The 16,401-nt window shown below is 50.1% G+C and overlaps 1 protein-coding gene across 3 annotated transcripts in view; it reads left to right on the forward strand.

Annotated features, from left to right (window-relative positions):
- Window positions 1-12,820, forward strand: part of Litaf (lipopolysaccharide-induced TNF factor) — a 36,673-nt gene extending 23,853 nt beyond the window's left edge. For 2 of the 3 annotated variants that reach the window (XM_063269825.1, XM_039086806.2), the window contains exons 2-4: window positions 2,852-3,076; window positions 7,051-7,207; window positions 11,005-12,609. In XM_063269825.1, the coding sequence (XP_063125895.1) occupies window positions 2,857-3,076; window positions 7,051-7,207; window positions 11,005-11,113 (486 nt within the window). In that variant the 5' untranslated portion in view covers window positions 2,852-2,856 and the 3' untranslated portion in view covers window positions 11,114-12,609. Of the gene's footprint in view, window positions 1-2,851; window positions 3,077-7,050; window positions 7,208-11,004 lie in introns of all 3 variants that reach the window. The other variant, NM_001105735.3, reaches the window with a different exon arrangement.
- Window positions 12,821-16,401: the final 3,581 nt, after the last annotated feature.

Consider the following 16,401-nt stretch of genomic DNA (forward strand, 5'->3'; position numbering starts at 1 on the left):
TGTCTCTGTCTTTCTGTTTCTCTCTGTGTGTCTCTCTGTCTCTCTCTGTCTCTGTCTCTCTCTGTGTCTGTCTCTGTCTCTCTCTCTCTGTCTCTCTCTCTCTCTCTCTCTCGAATTATAAATGTTTATATGTTTGCTGGACCCCACAGTGTAGAAGAGACTGTTCATCTGCCTGCTCCAGAAGATTCTGTCCGAGCACGTGAGGATGATACTCAGTTAATGAGGGCATGTGTTGGGACACGAGGCAGGGCCTTACTCTCCAAACCAGGAAGGTTTGAAGGTCAAGCCTGTAGGTCAGTTCTTGTGAAATGTAGTGCCAAGGCCAGGTATGGAGGCTGTAATTCCAACACTGGGGAGCTGAGTGGTGGTGGGACAGGTGTTCCAGCTCTCCAAACCCAAAATGCAGGTGCTGAGGTGACTGCTGTGTGAAGCCCCTCAGCTGGTGACCCCGGGCCATTTTCACAACACCCTTTTCTTGCTTCTCCCCTGCTGGGGGTAATTTTAGCATTTCTGGACACACCAGAAGATTTCTGATCTTGTAATTTTTTTTATGTGGGACCTCAGTTTTCATAGTAAATCTAGGAAGCGTGGCTGTCTGTTCATGGGACAGGAAAGGACAGTGCGTTCTTCACAGCTGTCCCTCTCATAGCAGGATAATTTCAGTCACTGCCAGCAGCCTTATTCCTCTTGTCAGGACTTTCTGCAGGCTGGGTCGGTGCTAAAGGGATGGTGTAGGCTACCTCCCAGAGACATCAGATGATTTTTGGAGCCTCGTCTCTCTGCGTTTCTTCCTTTCCTGTCAGAAGAGACCCACGGTACACCTCAAACTGTCTTGGTCCTGTCTCATTCTTGTGTGTGTGTATGTGTGTGTGTGTGTGTGTGTGTGTGTGTGTGTGTGTGTGTGTGTGTGTTTCTAGCTCTGAAGTGGTTTTCACAACAAGCTCGTGCGATCTTCTGAAATCCCCTTTCTGACCTCTGGAGAACTTGGTGTGCCTTCTCCCCCTACCTCTGCATGGTACTTCCCACACATTCTAGTACAGCACTGATGTCTGTGGATGGAGGCGCCAGGACTGCCCAGGCCGGTACCATGGCACACTGCCCTCAGTCCTGGCTGCCCATGTCCTGAGACAGGCTTGAATAGCTCTCTGAAGCCACAGAGCCTGCCCTGCCTGGCTGGGAAACAGCACACAAACAGCCCTGTGCCCCATGACCGCTGAGCAGCAACCGTCCGGGGCTCAGCCTGGATCTCAGAATATAAGTTCCAGGCAGGTAGCAGCTCTGCCAGGGACAGAAAGGCTCTGCTCTCATGGAAGCCACTGTGTCCCTCGCTGCCCTGGGACTCCACTCTGCGATGAGAAAATGAATGATATGGGGGTTTACTTTGGGACCGTTTAGAGCAGGCTCCTGCTGTGTATCCCAAACTGGCCTCCTAATCGCTATGTAGCCAACAATGACCTTAAACTTACGATCATCCTGCCTGCCTCTCTCTACCTCTCAAGTATAGCAATTACAGAATATTTGGCACCAGATCCAGTTTTTGAAATGCTGGGATCAAACCCCGGACCTTGTGCACGCTAGAAAAGTACTCGACCACATCCCCAGCTAATATGCTTTTCTTTAAGATTAAAACATTATGTCTGTTATGTGAGTTTAGCCTGCGATTATGTCTGTCCATCACGAATGTGCACTACCTGCAGAGGCCAAAAGAACCACTTGGGTCCCCTGAAACTGGAGTTACGAGTTATGAGCCTCGTGTGGTTTGGGTCCTCAGGAAGAGCAGGTCTGCTTCACGAGGAGGGCAGCCTAGGGCCGGGCAGATGGTTCTGCAGTCAGAAGAATACACGTGGCTCCAGGGGAGAACCAGAGTTTGGGTCCCAGAATCCATGGCAAGTGGCCCAAAACTGTCACTAGAGCTCCAGGGCATCTATGACCTCTTCTGGCACTTCATTCTCTCATACATACACACACACACACACACACACACACACGGATTTTAAGAGGAAATAAAGAGGCAGATTCATTGAGCACCTTGTTGTGTAGGTCAGGCTGCCCTTGAACTTGCCTTTTCCACTCCAGGGCTGAGATTTCAGTGTGGGGCACTGTGCCCTGAACACAGTTACTTTGTAAAAACAAAACAAAACAAAACCACAGATGGTCAAGTACCAGTTGTACAAACTGAAATTTTGTATTTTTAGTATTCAGTTTTATATTCAATCTGCAAATACAAACGGAAAAGAGCCCATGTAGCCAGCCCTGTGTGATGAAAGAAAACGACCAGTCGCTCCAGACACCCTCTCCTGTTCTCTCTAGAGCGCTCTCCCGGTACTACCGGGTTTTGCTCACACCCTGCCCGTAGTTGGCATGTAAATGCTGCAGTCATTTCCGCTGATTAGTGAAAACCACATCGATTAAACAAGGAACACTGAGCTCTGAGTGTGCGGGCTAAAGAGGAGGCTCCTCAGATGCAGCTCGAGCGTCTCCCGCCCCAGCCCATCCCACCCCATCTCTAGGTTCCGGTCTGGGGCACAATAGCTTACTTTTTATCTGCACTTGAAAGTCCCTTTTGAAGGTGATAATTTCCTTGGTCGTTCATTTTGCCAGATTGGAGGCTGAAGACTTGGGCCATGGTGGGTGGGCGCAGGGAATGTGGATGCTGTCTTTCTCCCCGCCCCCTTTGGTGGTGTTTATGACAGTCTCGGGAAGTCTGGGCTGCTCTCTGACACTTGTTATATGGCTGAGGATGATCTCGGTCTGCCTCCACCTCCCCGGTACTTCTGTCTCAGGCATCTGCCATCCCTCCACTCTCTGGGTCAAGAGAATTTCTTATGGGTGTCTTCTACTTTTGTTTTAGGTAAAATGTCGGCTCCAGGACCTTACCAAGCAGCTGCAGGCCCTTCTGTAATGCCTACTGCACCCCCAACCTATGAAGAAACAGTGGGTGTCAACAGTTACTACCCAACGCCCCCAGCACCTCAGCCGGGACCAGCCACAGGGCTCATTACGGGCCCGGATGGGAAGGGCATGAATCCACCTTCGTACTACACCCAGCCCGTGCCTGTCCCCAACGCCAACGCAAGTATGTCTGTTCCCCAGGTCCTTGCCACTCCTCAGTCACCCAGCCTGTGGACTCCAGGAGGGAAAGAGTGGCAGTGAGGGGCCCAAGTGTAAAGCCAAATGACAGGCACTGTGATGTCCACCCCACCCTAGTTTCTCATAGGACATTTCAGACATCCCGTTGTTGAGGCCTGCAAGTTCCCTATTATACGACATATTTAGTGGCCAGCAAGATGGCGCAATGGCTAAAAGTGCTTGCTGCTGAGCCTGACTACCCAAGTTTGCTCCCCAGGACTCAAAATGGTGGAAAGAACCGGCTCCCCAAAGTTGTCCTCTGACCTCCACATACATGTATGTGTGTGTGCGCACACACACAAGCACAGACGTTAGTAAAAATGTGATCGAAATAAACAAACAAAAACCCCAGGAAAAATATGTTTAGGATCCTCCCATGCCTGCCGGGCTGTCTGCCCTCGATGCCACCCGCGCCCCAGAGTACTTGGAGTGGGAGGTTGTGAGTTCTGAGACGAGGGTGGAGAAAGAAATCCCGTCCTGCGGCCAGCTGCCATGGGAACAGGAGGAAGAAGCAAACCACACTGAGTAAGAAGACGATGCAGAGCTGCCATCTGTCTATTGGTGCAGGGTCTTGCCCAGACCCATGGGGCCTTCTCCAGAGTCCTTGTCCTTGAGGTCCTGTGTAGCCAGGTGTGTGAGAGCACTCCTTGGCTCTGTGAGCTGATGAGAACCATCTGAGTTCGCCTACCCTGCCCTTCATCTTTGTTTCTGTTTGTGTGTGTACCCGTGGGGGCCAGAGGTCAACCACAGGAGCTATCCACCAAGTTCTGTTTAGTTTAAAAATGTGTGGTGTGTGTGTGTGTGTGTGTGTGTGTGTGTGTGTGTGTGTGTCTGTATGCATGTGTGCATATGTGTATGTGTGTATGTGTGTATGATGTGCCTGTATGCAGGCTTATGTCAGTGTGCACGCATGCTTGTGTGTGTGTGTACACATGCGCTATATATTTATATAAATATATTTTTATGAAATGCATTAGCACATGTGTGTTGTGTAGGTGCTAGCAAGTATGTATGTATGTATGTATGTATGTATGTATGTACATATGTGTACCATGTTGCATACCTGATACAGAATTTGCCTTTGGATTTGCAGGGGTTGTGAGCTACTATGTGGGTGCTGGGAAGAGCGCCCAGTGCTCTTAATCGCTGAGCCATCTCTCCAGCCCCCTCTCACCTTTCTTATGTCTCACTTCCCTCATCTGTGATGTCTGGAAGCAGCCCTCTGAGTCAGGGGTCATTCCCTCTGAGTCAGGGGTCATTCTGTTAAAATTAACTTCCCTGTGTGGAGCACAGAGCCATCCTCGGCTAAGAAGAAACAAGTGTGGTTATGGTGTTCGGGTAGAGAGTGAGCCAGCAGCTTTTCCGAGACAGGATATTGTACGTAGCTGTAGTTGGTTGTGGACCAGGCTAGTTCTGGGCTCCTGATTTTCCTACCTCTAATTCCCAAATGCACAGACTGCAGCTGTGCCTCACTGTGCCCAATGTATGAGGTCCTGAGGGCTGCCACGGACTAGGCGACCACGCAGCCAACTGAACCACCACAGCAGCCCCGCGTCTATTAGACCATCCTGTGGCCAAGGAATAACTTGTCCCTGAACCAAAGCAAAACAAAAATTACTTAATGCAAGTTTGCGAATAGCCAAAGGGTGCTTCTTCTTGCCTTTTGGAATCAGAGTCTCAGTGTTATGAGTTAATGCTGGGTGGCCCCAGTCCCCTGACCCCAGGCCATGTAAATGGCATTCTAAGGACCTAGAAGTGGAGGAGTGTGGCTTTGACAGAGACCCTCCAGAGCCTCTGTCACTGGAATCACCTCCTGGCTTTCATAGATGTCTTGCAGCTCGGCTTGTGGCTTTCTTCTAAGCAGTGTTTTATGGATTTAATCTGTGGATTAACTCGGTTTCCTGGCCGTGGGCTTGTGTTTTCCAGTTGGTTCCAGTTGGTATAGCATTATCATCAAGTGTCAGAGTGCACCTGTCGTGTGTGTGTGTGTGTGTGTGTGTGTGTGTGTGTGTGCGCGCACGCGCGTGCGTGTGTGTGTGTGTGGACATGTGTGCCTGCATGCAGGTGTATGTGAATGTGTGCATATGTTTGTGGGTATGTGTATGCTTCTGTGTTTGTGTGTGTGTGCGCGCGTGTTTGTGCACATGTATGCCTGCATGCAGGCGTATGTGAATGTGTGCATGCATTTGTGGGTATGTATATGTTTGCATGTGTGTCTGTGTGTGTGTGTGCGTCTGTCTGTCTGTGCATGCCTACATGCAAGTGTATGTGAATGTGTGCATGCGTTTGTGGGTATGTATATATTTGTGTGTGTGTGTGTGTGTGTGTGTGCACGTGTGTGCCTGCATGCAGGCATATGTGAATGTGTGAATGTGTGAATGCGTTTGTGGGTATGTATATATTTGTGTGTGTTTGTGTGTGTGTGTTTGTGTGTGTGTGTGCATGTGTGTGCCTGCATGCAGGCATATGTGAATGTTTGCATGCGTTTGTGGGTATGTATATATTTGTGTGTGTGTGTGTGTGTTGGAGGTGGGTCTTGGTGGCAAATGTACATTTGATGTCCTTAGAGATTAGGCAATATTTGCCTTGCAGGATCCTAGTAGCACTTGTCCCTTTGACTTCAGTAACAGCCATGCAGAGAAGGAATTCTTGAGCCTACAAATTCACTCCACACCACTTTAGCTCATGGCACAGTTGTCAGCCACCACTTCCAGAATTCCCAGCTCACCTCTCCACTTAACTTCCGGCAGCCCCTCCTGGCTATGGAAAATCAGGCTTAAAACCCATCATGTCCCTGCATCTCTAATCCCGTCTGCAAACCACCTCAGTGAGCCAATGGCGGACCTAAAGAAGGAAGGGACTTGGGGCCGCAGCTGCTGCTGCTCCATTGAGTCCGAGCTCTAGGCCCAGAGTCTTGGCATTGATGTCTTCAATAAGGGCCTCCCCAGGACAGCTGGTCTAGAAGAGCCAGGTCCTGCCAGGGGGACAGGAAAATCTTTCTCTCTCCTCTGTAAACTTTAGAAAATTCCTCAGAAAATTCTGAAAACCTGTCACCATTTTCTCTCTCTGTCATTTTTCTTTCTCTTTCTTTTCTGTTTTAAAACATTCATGATACTCAGGGGGCACAGGAGGAGAATTGCCTTAAATCCAAGGCCAGCATTATCTGTGTAGTAAGTTCCAGGTTAGCCAGGCCCTCTTCCGTCCCACACCTTTCTAAACATTGTGTGTACACAGATACACTTGACATAGAAGCAACTATTGTAGGCTGCTGAGGCAGGAGGACCACGGATTTAAAGGCAGCATGGGCTATGTGGTAAGATTCTCATAATCACAAAAAGATGAAGGAAAAAACACTTTAATTATTCCACTTAAAAATAATACTTGATTTATTCTTTGAACATTTCGTGTTTGTCTGTCTGTCTGTCTGTTCATGTATTCTTGATTGGATCCACATCATCCTCCTCCCCCCTCCCTCACTCTCCCTGTCTGCCTCCTTCCCACTCTTTCCTATGCTTTAATCACATTAAAGTACAGCTCGGTGGTGTTAGGTTCCCCTCCACTGTTTAGTTTCTGAACTCTTCATCTTCCCAGAGTGAAGATGGCCTTTAAACTGCATCTTCACACAGGCATGACTGACGTGGGCTCCTGTAGGCGTCGCTGGAGTCTCCCCGTGCTCGTCCTTGTGACTGGCTGTGTCAGAGTCTCCATCCCTTGAAGGCTGAGATAACTGTCTAGACAACTGCATCTTATTTCATCCTTGGAAGCCACTGGGCGATCTATGCTTTTGGGCAGTAAGAATGATGCCACAATGAGCTTGGGCTCCAGGGTCACCGCCGTAGCACCAGCCCTCCTGTGTTGACATCAGCAAGCACGCTTTCTTGCTCACTGCAGAACCTGTAACCTGCAACCCTCTGCTTTTAGTTGCAGTGCAGACGGTTTATGTGCAGCAGCCCATCTCCTTCTACGACCGCCCCATCCAGATGTGCTGTCCTTCCTGCAACAAGATGATCGTGACCCAGTTGTCCTACAATGCAGGAGCCCTCACCTGGCTCTCCTGTGGCAGTCTGTGTCTGCTGGGGTGAGTGTACTGCCTTGGCCTCTGGAGGTGCCCACTCTGGGTGACTGGGAACCTAACTGTGACAGGGGCTGTCCCGTGTGTTGTAGGGATGTCTGAGTGTGGGAATGTGTATGCATGGCTATAGAGGTCAAGGTTAGCCTCTTGTTTGCCTTGTCTACTAAGACAAGGTCTCTCACTGCTCTTAGATCTGTTGAAGAGATTGAAGTGGCTGAATAGTAAGCCCCAAAGACCCTGACTAACTCCCCACCTCAGGATTATAAGCTGATGCCGTCAGGCTTTTTCCCGATACCTTCAAGATAATTCAAGAAATTACTTCCCTTTCCTTTTCTCCTCCCTCTCTCCCTTCCTCTATTGGGCGTGAGTGCGTGTGTGCGTGTGTGTGAACATGGACATATGCTGTGGTACACATGTCAAGATTAGAGGACAACTTTCAGTGAACAGTTCTTTCTGCCATGTGGTTCAGGGAATTGCACTTAGGTCCTCATGCTTGCAAGACAGATTCTTGTCTGAGTTACCTCCAGATACCTAGAGGATTCTCCTTCTCCTCCCCCTCCTCCCCCCCTTCCTCCTCCTCTTCCTCCTCTTCTTCCCTCTCTTCCTTCTCCTCCTCCTTCTCTTCCTCCCCCCATCTCCCTCCTCCTTCCCTTCCTCCCCCTTCCCCTCTTCCCCCCTCACCCCCCTTCTCCTCCTGTTTTTATGGTGCTGAGGTCAGAACTCAGGATCTCTGCATGCTAGGCTAGCACCATCTGTGTACTCAGCCTGGTTGAAGATGTTGAAGGCTGAGCAGGGTGGTTGTGTCCTGTAATCCCAGCACCAGCAGGAGGAGGCGAAGGTGGGAGGAATGAAAAGAGAGTGAGACCTTGTCTCAGTAAAACACAAAGCAGGGCCAGCAAGATGGCTCAGCAGGTACATGTGCTTGCCACCAAGCCTCACAAGCTGAGTTTGACCCCCAGAACCCACATAGTGGAAGCAAACACTAAACTCCCAAAAGTTGTCCTCCGACATCCACATGTGTGCCATGACACATAGGTATTCACACATACAGAGTGAATGAGTGAGGGAGTGAACGTAGAATTATAGATGGAGTATCTGGAGCAGTACGCCTGGTCTCTGCTTTCTAGGTGTGTATAGCACCCCCTCCCCACAGGGCAACCACCAAAAATTTCCCTTGCAGCTGCAGAGTCCCCCTAAGTGGAAACTGTGTTCTTAACAGACATGGAAATCACTGGGCTGTGTTCATGTAGGGACCCGCAGCTGTTCACATCTGTAGAGGGTGGGACCTTTTTGTCCTAGAATTTCATGACCTAAGTAATAATTTTTGCTTTGTCTCTGAGAGAAGCTTCAAATAGTTCATACCTTAACACACATAAATGCCTCCCCCAAGGTGTGCTTCTCCTTACAGCCTCTGGTATTTTCCCATTGCTAGTGCAGGGGGATTACATAAATATTTATGTCTGCACTAAAAGAGATGCTAGTCTCGGGATTGGGGATTTAGCTCAGTGGTAGAGCGCTTGCCTAGCAAGCGCAAGGCCCTGGGTTCGGTCCCCAGCTCTGAAAAAAAAAAAAAAAAAGAGATGCTAGTCTCTGTTCTTGGAGAGAAATCTGAGCAAATGCAATTGCAGTTTTTCCTAAAGCAGGTAATAGTGGGAGCCTCACCCTGTGAGCCCCTGCACTTGTGAGCCCCCTGCACCTGTGAGCCCCCTCACCTATGAGCCACTGCACCTATGAGCTCCTGCACCTGTGAGCCCCCTCACCTGTGATTCTCCTCACCTGTGAGCCCCTGCACCTGTTGAGCCCCTACACCTGTGAGCCCTTGCACCTATAAGTCCCCGCACCTGTGAGCTCCTTGTGAGCCAGTTGGCTACAGCTGTGTGCTTTTTTCTGGACGAGCAGAGACATCCACTTTTGGGCAACCAACTCATATCTCTTCACAGTCTGCTTGTGACTTAAGGTGGACAAGGAAAAATATTCTTCCTTATTTCAAAGATGTAGAGCCTTAGAGAGTCTGTTCTCTAGGGAAGAAGTAGAAATGGGCCTCTGGGTCTGCCCTTCTCTGTCTTGCCTATGTGGACTCTTGTATCCATTCTTTGGGCAGAAAAGACTTAAATAAAAGTTCACTGCTAACTAGGTCTGCCATCCCAGCACTTAGGGGTGAGGTAGGATCACAAGCTCGGCCTGCTTGAACAACTGAGTGAGACAGTGTCCACAGTGAAGGAAAGCTGTGCGCGTGGTACACACCTGCACTGCCTAGAACTAAGGCTAGCCTCTGCCACATAGTGGGTTTAGGCTACCTGAGATGGTATTTCCAAAAACAAAAGTAAAATGATAACTGGGGGTATGGCAGAGTACAGAGTGGTGGGAGGCTTGCCTAGCATGTGTGAGGCCTAGTTTCCATCCCCGTACCACAAAGTGCTGCTGGACCTGATGGTGCACATCTGTCACCCTAGTCTTAATGAGATGTGGGTCTCACTAATCAGATACCCTCGCAGGCAGATGGCTTCCCTTCTCTATGTGTGAGCTCCCACCTGTCTTGGGGAGTGTGCTGAGAATGAGCTCTGAGTGTTTGGGGTTGCAGCCAGCAGCCAGCAGTGTTTGGGTTTTATGACATTTGTAGGAAGCCCCACTCGTGTGTAGAAGACTGTTAAGAGGGGTCATCTGGGGAAGCCAATTTCCTGGTCAGTAGAACTCTGAAGACAGCTCTGTCCCCCAAGCTAACCCCAGTCCCTCCTGTTGAAGTTGGACTGGATGCTGCCGTTGGAATTTTCACAGTCATGTAGCTAGGTGGGCTGAGCAGGTAAAACACAGGCCATGGGGCCATCTGACATGTGAACTCTGCCCACCCCCCATGCCCTCTTTTCCCTCAAGACAAGGTTCCAGCCCTGGCTGTCCTGGAACTCTCTCTGTTGACCAGGGAGGCCTGTGTGACTTCTTTACAAACCAGTTTGCCAGTCCTTATTTAAGATGATGGTGGCTGCTGCTTCCTCTTCCTCCCCTCCTCTTCCCCTTCATCCTTCTCCTCCTTCAGACTCATCTTGAAGTCACAGGGTAGCCAAGGGTGTCCTTGAACTGCTCCCCCTGCCTCTACCTTTCTAGTGGTGGGATTACAGCCCACCCACGTCCAGTTTATGTGGTGCTGGGGGTGGACCCACAGCTTTGTGGGGCAGTCCAGAATGTCCCTTCTACCTTTTGAGTTTACTTTGCCTTTTTTCCATGCCGGAGATACAGTTCAACTCCCCCACATGCTGGGCAAGCACTTTCCCACTGAGCTGCATCCTGAGTGCTGGTGTTTTGTTGCTTTTCCAGTCTTAACTGAGTAGCCCAGGCTGGCTTTAAATCAAAATTCTCCTCCCTCTGTCTTTCTAGTGACAGGATCTCAGGTGTGTACCACCATGCCTGGCTATGCCTCGTTTCCATACTCTGGATACTGGTTTTGGGTTTGGGGGCCCATCTAGAGTTTCCAGGGTGGTCCTGTATTAAGAGAATTATTTTTGCAAAGACCCTCCCCTTTCCTTTTTGAATCAGAGTCTCCTGTATCCAAGGCTGGCCTCCAACTACCCTGGTGGTCAAAAATGACCTTGAATTTCTGATTCTCCTGCCTGTGTCTTCTGAGTGCTGGCTTGCACATCTGGAAAGTTTTGTGCGTGCAGGGACATGTTCTTCCAGATGGTCTTCAGCTCCACCCCCAGCCCATCAAAGGCCCTTCAGGGGTTTCCAGTGCAAGTGCACAAACCCGTGCTCTTGGCTGCACCAGCCTCCTTCTGCAGCTGGTGACGTGTTCCTTGTGTTTCTCCTCCCAGATGCGTCGCTGGCTGCTGCTTCATTCCGTTTTGCGTGGACGCCCTGCAGGATGTGGACCATTACTGCCCCAACTGCAAAGCGCTCCTGGGCACCTACAAACGTTTGTAGGACTCGGCCAGCCACAGGGGAGGTAGACAAGTGCTCCCGGAAGTCACCCAACCCTTGCCCAGCGCAGCCAGAAGACGTCCCTTCCTTGATCTCTTCATGAGCTCGTCTTCGTGTCTTTTAGGGGGTGGGGAAAGTCGGAAAAGTAACAAACCCCCAAACCCAGAAACTGCTGCTGGAGTTGTGCCCTGCACATGCAAAGACGTGGACCTTGGGTGTTGCTTTAAGGGTTTACCGCCTGATCTCGTTACCCCACTAACTGTGATTGTTACTCCATTTGCATCTCGTCTGCTGATTTGCCACTGCCTGCCCCCTCTTCCTCAAGAAGAGGCCTTCCTGGTGCCAGGCTCAAAACCCGAAGCTACAGTTTGCCTTATTTTTCACTGTTTGGCTTGATCTGTACCATCTCTCCCAGCCCTAATGACAGAGACCTTGCCTTAAAGACTTTGCGGTTCTGTAATTGCAGACTTCTCCAGCACTCAGAATCACTTTAATTCCATAGAGTTGTTCCTCTCCACACACACCCCTCCCCCGGTGCACAGAAGGGCTGCCGACACCCACCAGACTCATACAGAGAAGGTCACAAGTACTAAATGAAAGGCTCCCAGCCCACCTTGTCTCAGCCCCTGTCCTGTGAAGGGACTCCTTCCTCACACAGTTTCTGTGACTTCCTTTTGTTCTTAAACACATGGAAGTTACTTGGCAGGGAGACATTTCTAGAATAATTTTTGTGATCACGATACACCCTTCATTCTCCGTTTGCTGGTATGTTTTTAGTTGGTTTGGTTTTAGTTTTCCACATACAGTCTAGCTCGTGGCCAGCCTTGAGCTCCGAGGAGATCCTCCATCTTCTCCTCTCAAATACCCAGGGCCCAGACATTTGCCTCTGCACCTGCTGGGCTTTTTCTCTCATTTTTCCTTAACAGAAAAACAAACGGGTAATTTCATCGACTGCCTATGTAGGTTTGGTGTGGTTTTGAAAACCTTGTTTCCATGGGGCCCCTTTGGGGGAGTCAGGGGGCCCCTGCACGAGCCCATGCTTCAATGCCGAGAGATTGGCTGCTGGAACCCCCTGAAGCATGATTTCATGTTTTAGAGATGAGCTTCTGTGGTACGGTCATCATGGTCTCCAACATCAACAGACAAGGTAGAAGGATGTCAACGACAAAGATAAGTTCAGGGCTCTTTCTAGGGTCACCACTCTGTCCTGTGTAACACTGACACAGTCTGGCCAGCCTTTCAGGAGGTCCTGGCTCCCTCCTAAACCCATGTAGGATCTGCTGCAAGTAACAGTGTATGAAGTCAACCTGACCTGGAACAGAAGTCTGCATATTGGTTAAGATACAGCCTATGTATCTTCATACAACGATCCAGAAGTACTAGACATCATTTTTGCAGTGAATTATGGGTACCATACATGACTTTGATGATATCTGCTTTTAAACAAATAAAATCTTTGATCACTCAGTGAACAATTCAGTTCACCTGTTAGGAAGAAAGGCCTTGTGTTGTGTTTCCAGGAGTTGCCCAAAGAATCTTGGGCTGCTCTGTTCCACTAGGAAGTCTTTCCTGACCCACCTCAGGCTTCAGCCACAGCAAGATGACCGTTGCTAACGAGTTGCATTCGAAGGTTTGGCAGTCGGAGCCCATGGCTGTCACTGATGGCAGCAAGCCACGGCTTTCAAGTTTTAATAAAACGCCAAGAAGAAAGCTGTCCCCATTCACTCTCCGAACAAAACCCTCCTTGTTCATCGGCCTGGGGTGGCTATGAGATGCTAGGAGAGGGGGTGCCAAGCCCAAAGCGTGGCTGCCACCCCTTCCTCCTACCTGTGGTGACAGCTAGGTGTGGGGGAACTGAATCATTTAGTTGTGGTTTATATTGCACTGAAACCCTTATTTCTGAAATTGCTGCTCGTGGGGTCTCAACCGCTCAGTTTCTCTTTTATTTGGTCAAGTTCAAGGCCGTGCAGTTAGAAGTTTGGCTGTCATTGTGATGTGTAACTGATCTCAAGCTGGTATTCATTACACATGCAGAGTCTTCTAAACAAAGGCCCTGTGTCAAGGACTTCAAGATATATATTACATGGAGTTAAGTGCCAAGATGGCCACGTGCTTTTGTGAATTTAGACTCCTGCCACTGTTTCTTGTGGGGTAGACAAGTAGGCTAGCCCCTGAGGTCCATGGATCTACCTAGGCAGACTGCTATCTGGCTGACAGTCAACATATATCCTAGGCTTCCTTTTACCACACCCCCACACAGGACTGTACAGACTCTCCAAGAAGGGGCTTTGGAGGGGTGGCTATTTCCCTGTAAGCCTGTGGGTAGAGAAGCTGAGAGGGCGATGCAGGAAGCCACGGTGAGGATGCACAGGAAGTGACTGGCCTTCGGTAGCTTTCTGCTCTTGGGCCACGGCTTTTGACTTGCAATACAGGGTGGGCATGAATGCTTCTACATCAGGGTCTCTTCACCTGACCTCTGTCATTTCTTCACTCCCTTCTGCCTGTTCTCTACTACTAGGGATCAAACCCATGGCCTCCCCCATCCTAGGAGTAGTACTAGTACTAGTACTACTAGTCCTAGTACAGGACTAGGCCAAACAACTGCCCTCCTAGGGAGGTCAGCTGCACCTGTTTGCAAGAGCTCCTTGCTGATGTTGTTAACTGTACCCACACCCCACGAGGGATAGAGAGGGTCTTGTTGACTGTACCCACACCCCACGAGGGATAGAGAGGGTCTTGTTGACTGTACCCACACCCCCACGAGGGATAGAGAGAGTCTTGTTGACTGTACCCACACTCCCCATGGAGGATAGAGAGGGTCTTGTTGACTGTACCCACACTCCCCATGGAGGATAGAGAGGGTCTTGTTGACTGTACCCACACTCCCCATAGAGGATAGAGAGGGTCTTGTTGACTGTATCCACACTCCCCATGGAGGGGTAGACAGGGTCTTGTTGACTGTACCCACACTCCCCGTGGAGGTTAGAGATGGTCTTGTTGACTGTACCCACACTCCCCATGGAGGATAGAGATGGTCTTGTTGACTGTACCCACACCCCCACAAGGGATACAGAGAGTCTTGTTGACTGTACCCACACTCCCCATGGAGGAAAGAGACGGTCTTGTTGACTGTACCCACACCCCCACAAGGGATACAGAGAGTCTTGTTGACTGTACCCACACTCCCCATGGAGGATAGAGATGGTCTTGTTGACTGTACCCACACCCCCACAAGGGATACAGAGAGTCTTGTTGACTGTACCCACACTCCCCATGGAGGAAAGAGACGGTCTTGTTGACTGTACCCACACCCCCACAAGGGATACAGAGAGTCTTGTTGACTGTACCCACACTCCCCATGGAGGATAGAGACGGTCTTGTTGACTGTACCCACACCCCCACAAGGGATACAGAGAGTCTTGTTGACTGTACCCACACTCCCCATGGAGGATAGAGAGGGTCTTGTTGACTGTACCCACACTCCCCATGGAGGATAGAGAGGGTCTTGTTGACTGTACCCATACTCCCCATAGAGGATAGAGAGGGTCTTGTTGACTGTATTCACACTCCCCATGGAGGGGTAGACAGGGTCTTGTTGACTGTACCCACACTCCCCGTGGAGGATAGAGATGGTCTTGTTGACTGTACCCACACTCCCCATGGAGGATAGAGATGGTCTTGTTGACTGTACCCACACCCCCACAAGGGATACAGAGAGTCTTGTTGACTGTACCCACACTCCCCATGGAGGATAGAGACGGTCTTGTTGACTGTACCCACACCCCCACAAGGGATACAGAGAGTCTTGTTGACTGTACCCACACTCCCCATGGAGGATAGAGACGGTCTTGTTGACTGTACCCACACTCCCCATGGAGGATAGAGACGGTCTTGTTGACTATACCCACACCCCCACAAGGGATACAGAGGGTCTTGTTGACTGTACCCACACTCCCCATGGAGGATAGAGACGATCTTGTTGACTGTACCCACAACCCCCACGAGGGATACAGAGGGTCTTGTTGACTGTACCCACAGCCCCGATGGAAGGATACAGAGGGTCTTGTTGACTGTACCCACACCCCTGATGGAGAAATAAACAAGGTCTTGTTGACTGCATCCGCACCCCCATGGAGGGGAGCCAAGAAGACAGGAGAGAGGTGGCTCTAGTGTGGCTGTGGGGAAAGCTTCACCCCTGTTTGGTAATGACTTCCTTTGAACTTTATTGGGGAGGGGTATCATGCCTCTACACCAAAACCCTTACCTATGTTCTGTAAGGAGTCCCAGTAAACTCATTCACACCCTGAGTACTCTTGGGCAGAATTTGGCCTTGGTTTGCCATTTTGACTTTGGGAGGAGAGGTAGAGTTTGCTTAGGTCCTTTCCTGGAAGGAATTCTAGTAGCCATGTGACATCCTGAGCCCTTGATTTGGCCATTTATTGTTTTCTCTGTTCTGTTTTGGTTTTGAACCAGGCCAGAGTCCACTATTCAGGCAGATAGAGGGCTCCAGAGGTACCTTTGCCCTACCTACCCTCCCCCAACCCCAGCACTGGCATGAGAGGCACTACCACTCTTAAAGACTCCAGAATGCACAAGAGGGCGCATGGCAAGACTGCTGGGGATGGGGAGCTTGTGGCTGCTTTCCTAAGCTGTAATTTGCATTTTGTGTTCCTGTCTGAAATTAAAGCAGCAGAAAGAATGCTCACCCCATGCCAAATGGGAGGTGATGGCTGAGGATAGGACCTCCCTCCATAGGCCTCAGTCTAAGACAGTCAGGAGAGTGTATTTTGCTGAAGGGTCCTTTTGTGTGTCTTCCTGGGTATGTGCATGTAGGGGTTTGGGTGTGACTGGCGTGGGGGTCTGTTATATAAACTTTTCTAGAATGGACAGTGTAGCCCTGTGCTGTGGGAGCTTGGTGTGCGTGTGTGGTAGAGGGTGTCTCTGATGACAATGGCATGGCCAGCTCAGTAGCTGTCAGCCTAGGGTCAGCTGTTTTGTGGCCACTGGAACATAATGACAGGGTGTGTCCCGTGTCACCATGTGGTTGATTTGGTGTTGCGAGCTGTCTTCTCTGCTGTTCTAAGTCCGTGCTCTCTTGTTTTGTGTGCAGCTTGCTCACAGCTGGCAGCAGTGAGTCAGTGCAGGCCTCCACCTAAGACAGTTGTGAGTGTGCGTGCATGCGTGCATGCGTGTGAAAGCCAAGCCCCTTGAGAGAAGCTCCTAAGATACCTTGCTGACGTGAGCACTGAAGGATGCGCTAGCACGCTCCTGCCTGGCTTTCCCTACTTGCA

This window comes from Rattus norvegicus, chromosome 10, assembly GCF_036323735.1.
Source record: "Rattus norvegicus strain BN/NHsdMcwi chromosome 10, GRCr8, whole genome shotgun sequence".
Classification (NCBI taxonomy): Eukaryota; Metazoa; Chordata; class Mammalia; order Rodentia; family Muridae; genus Rattus; species Rattus norvegicus.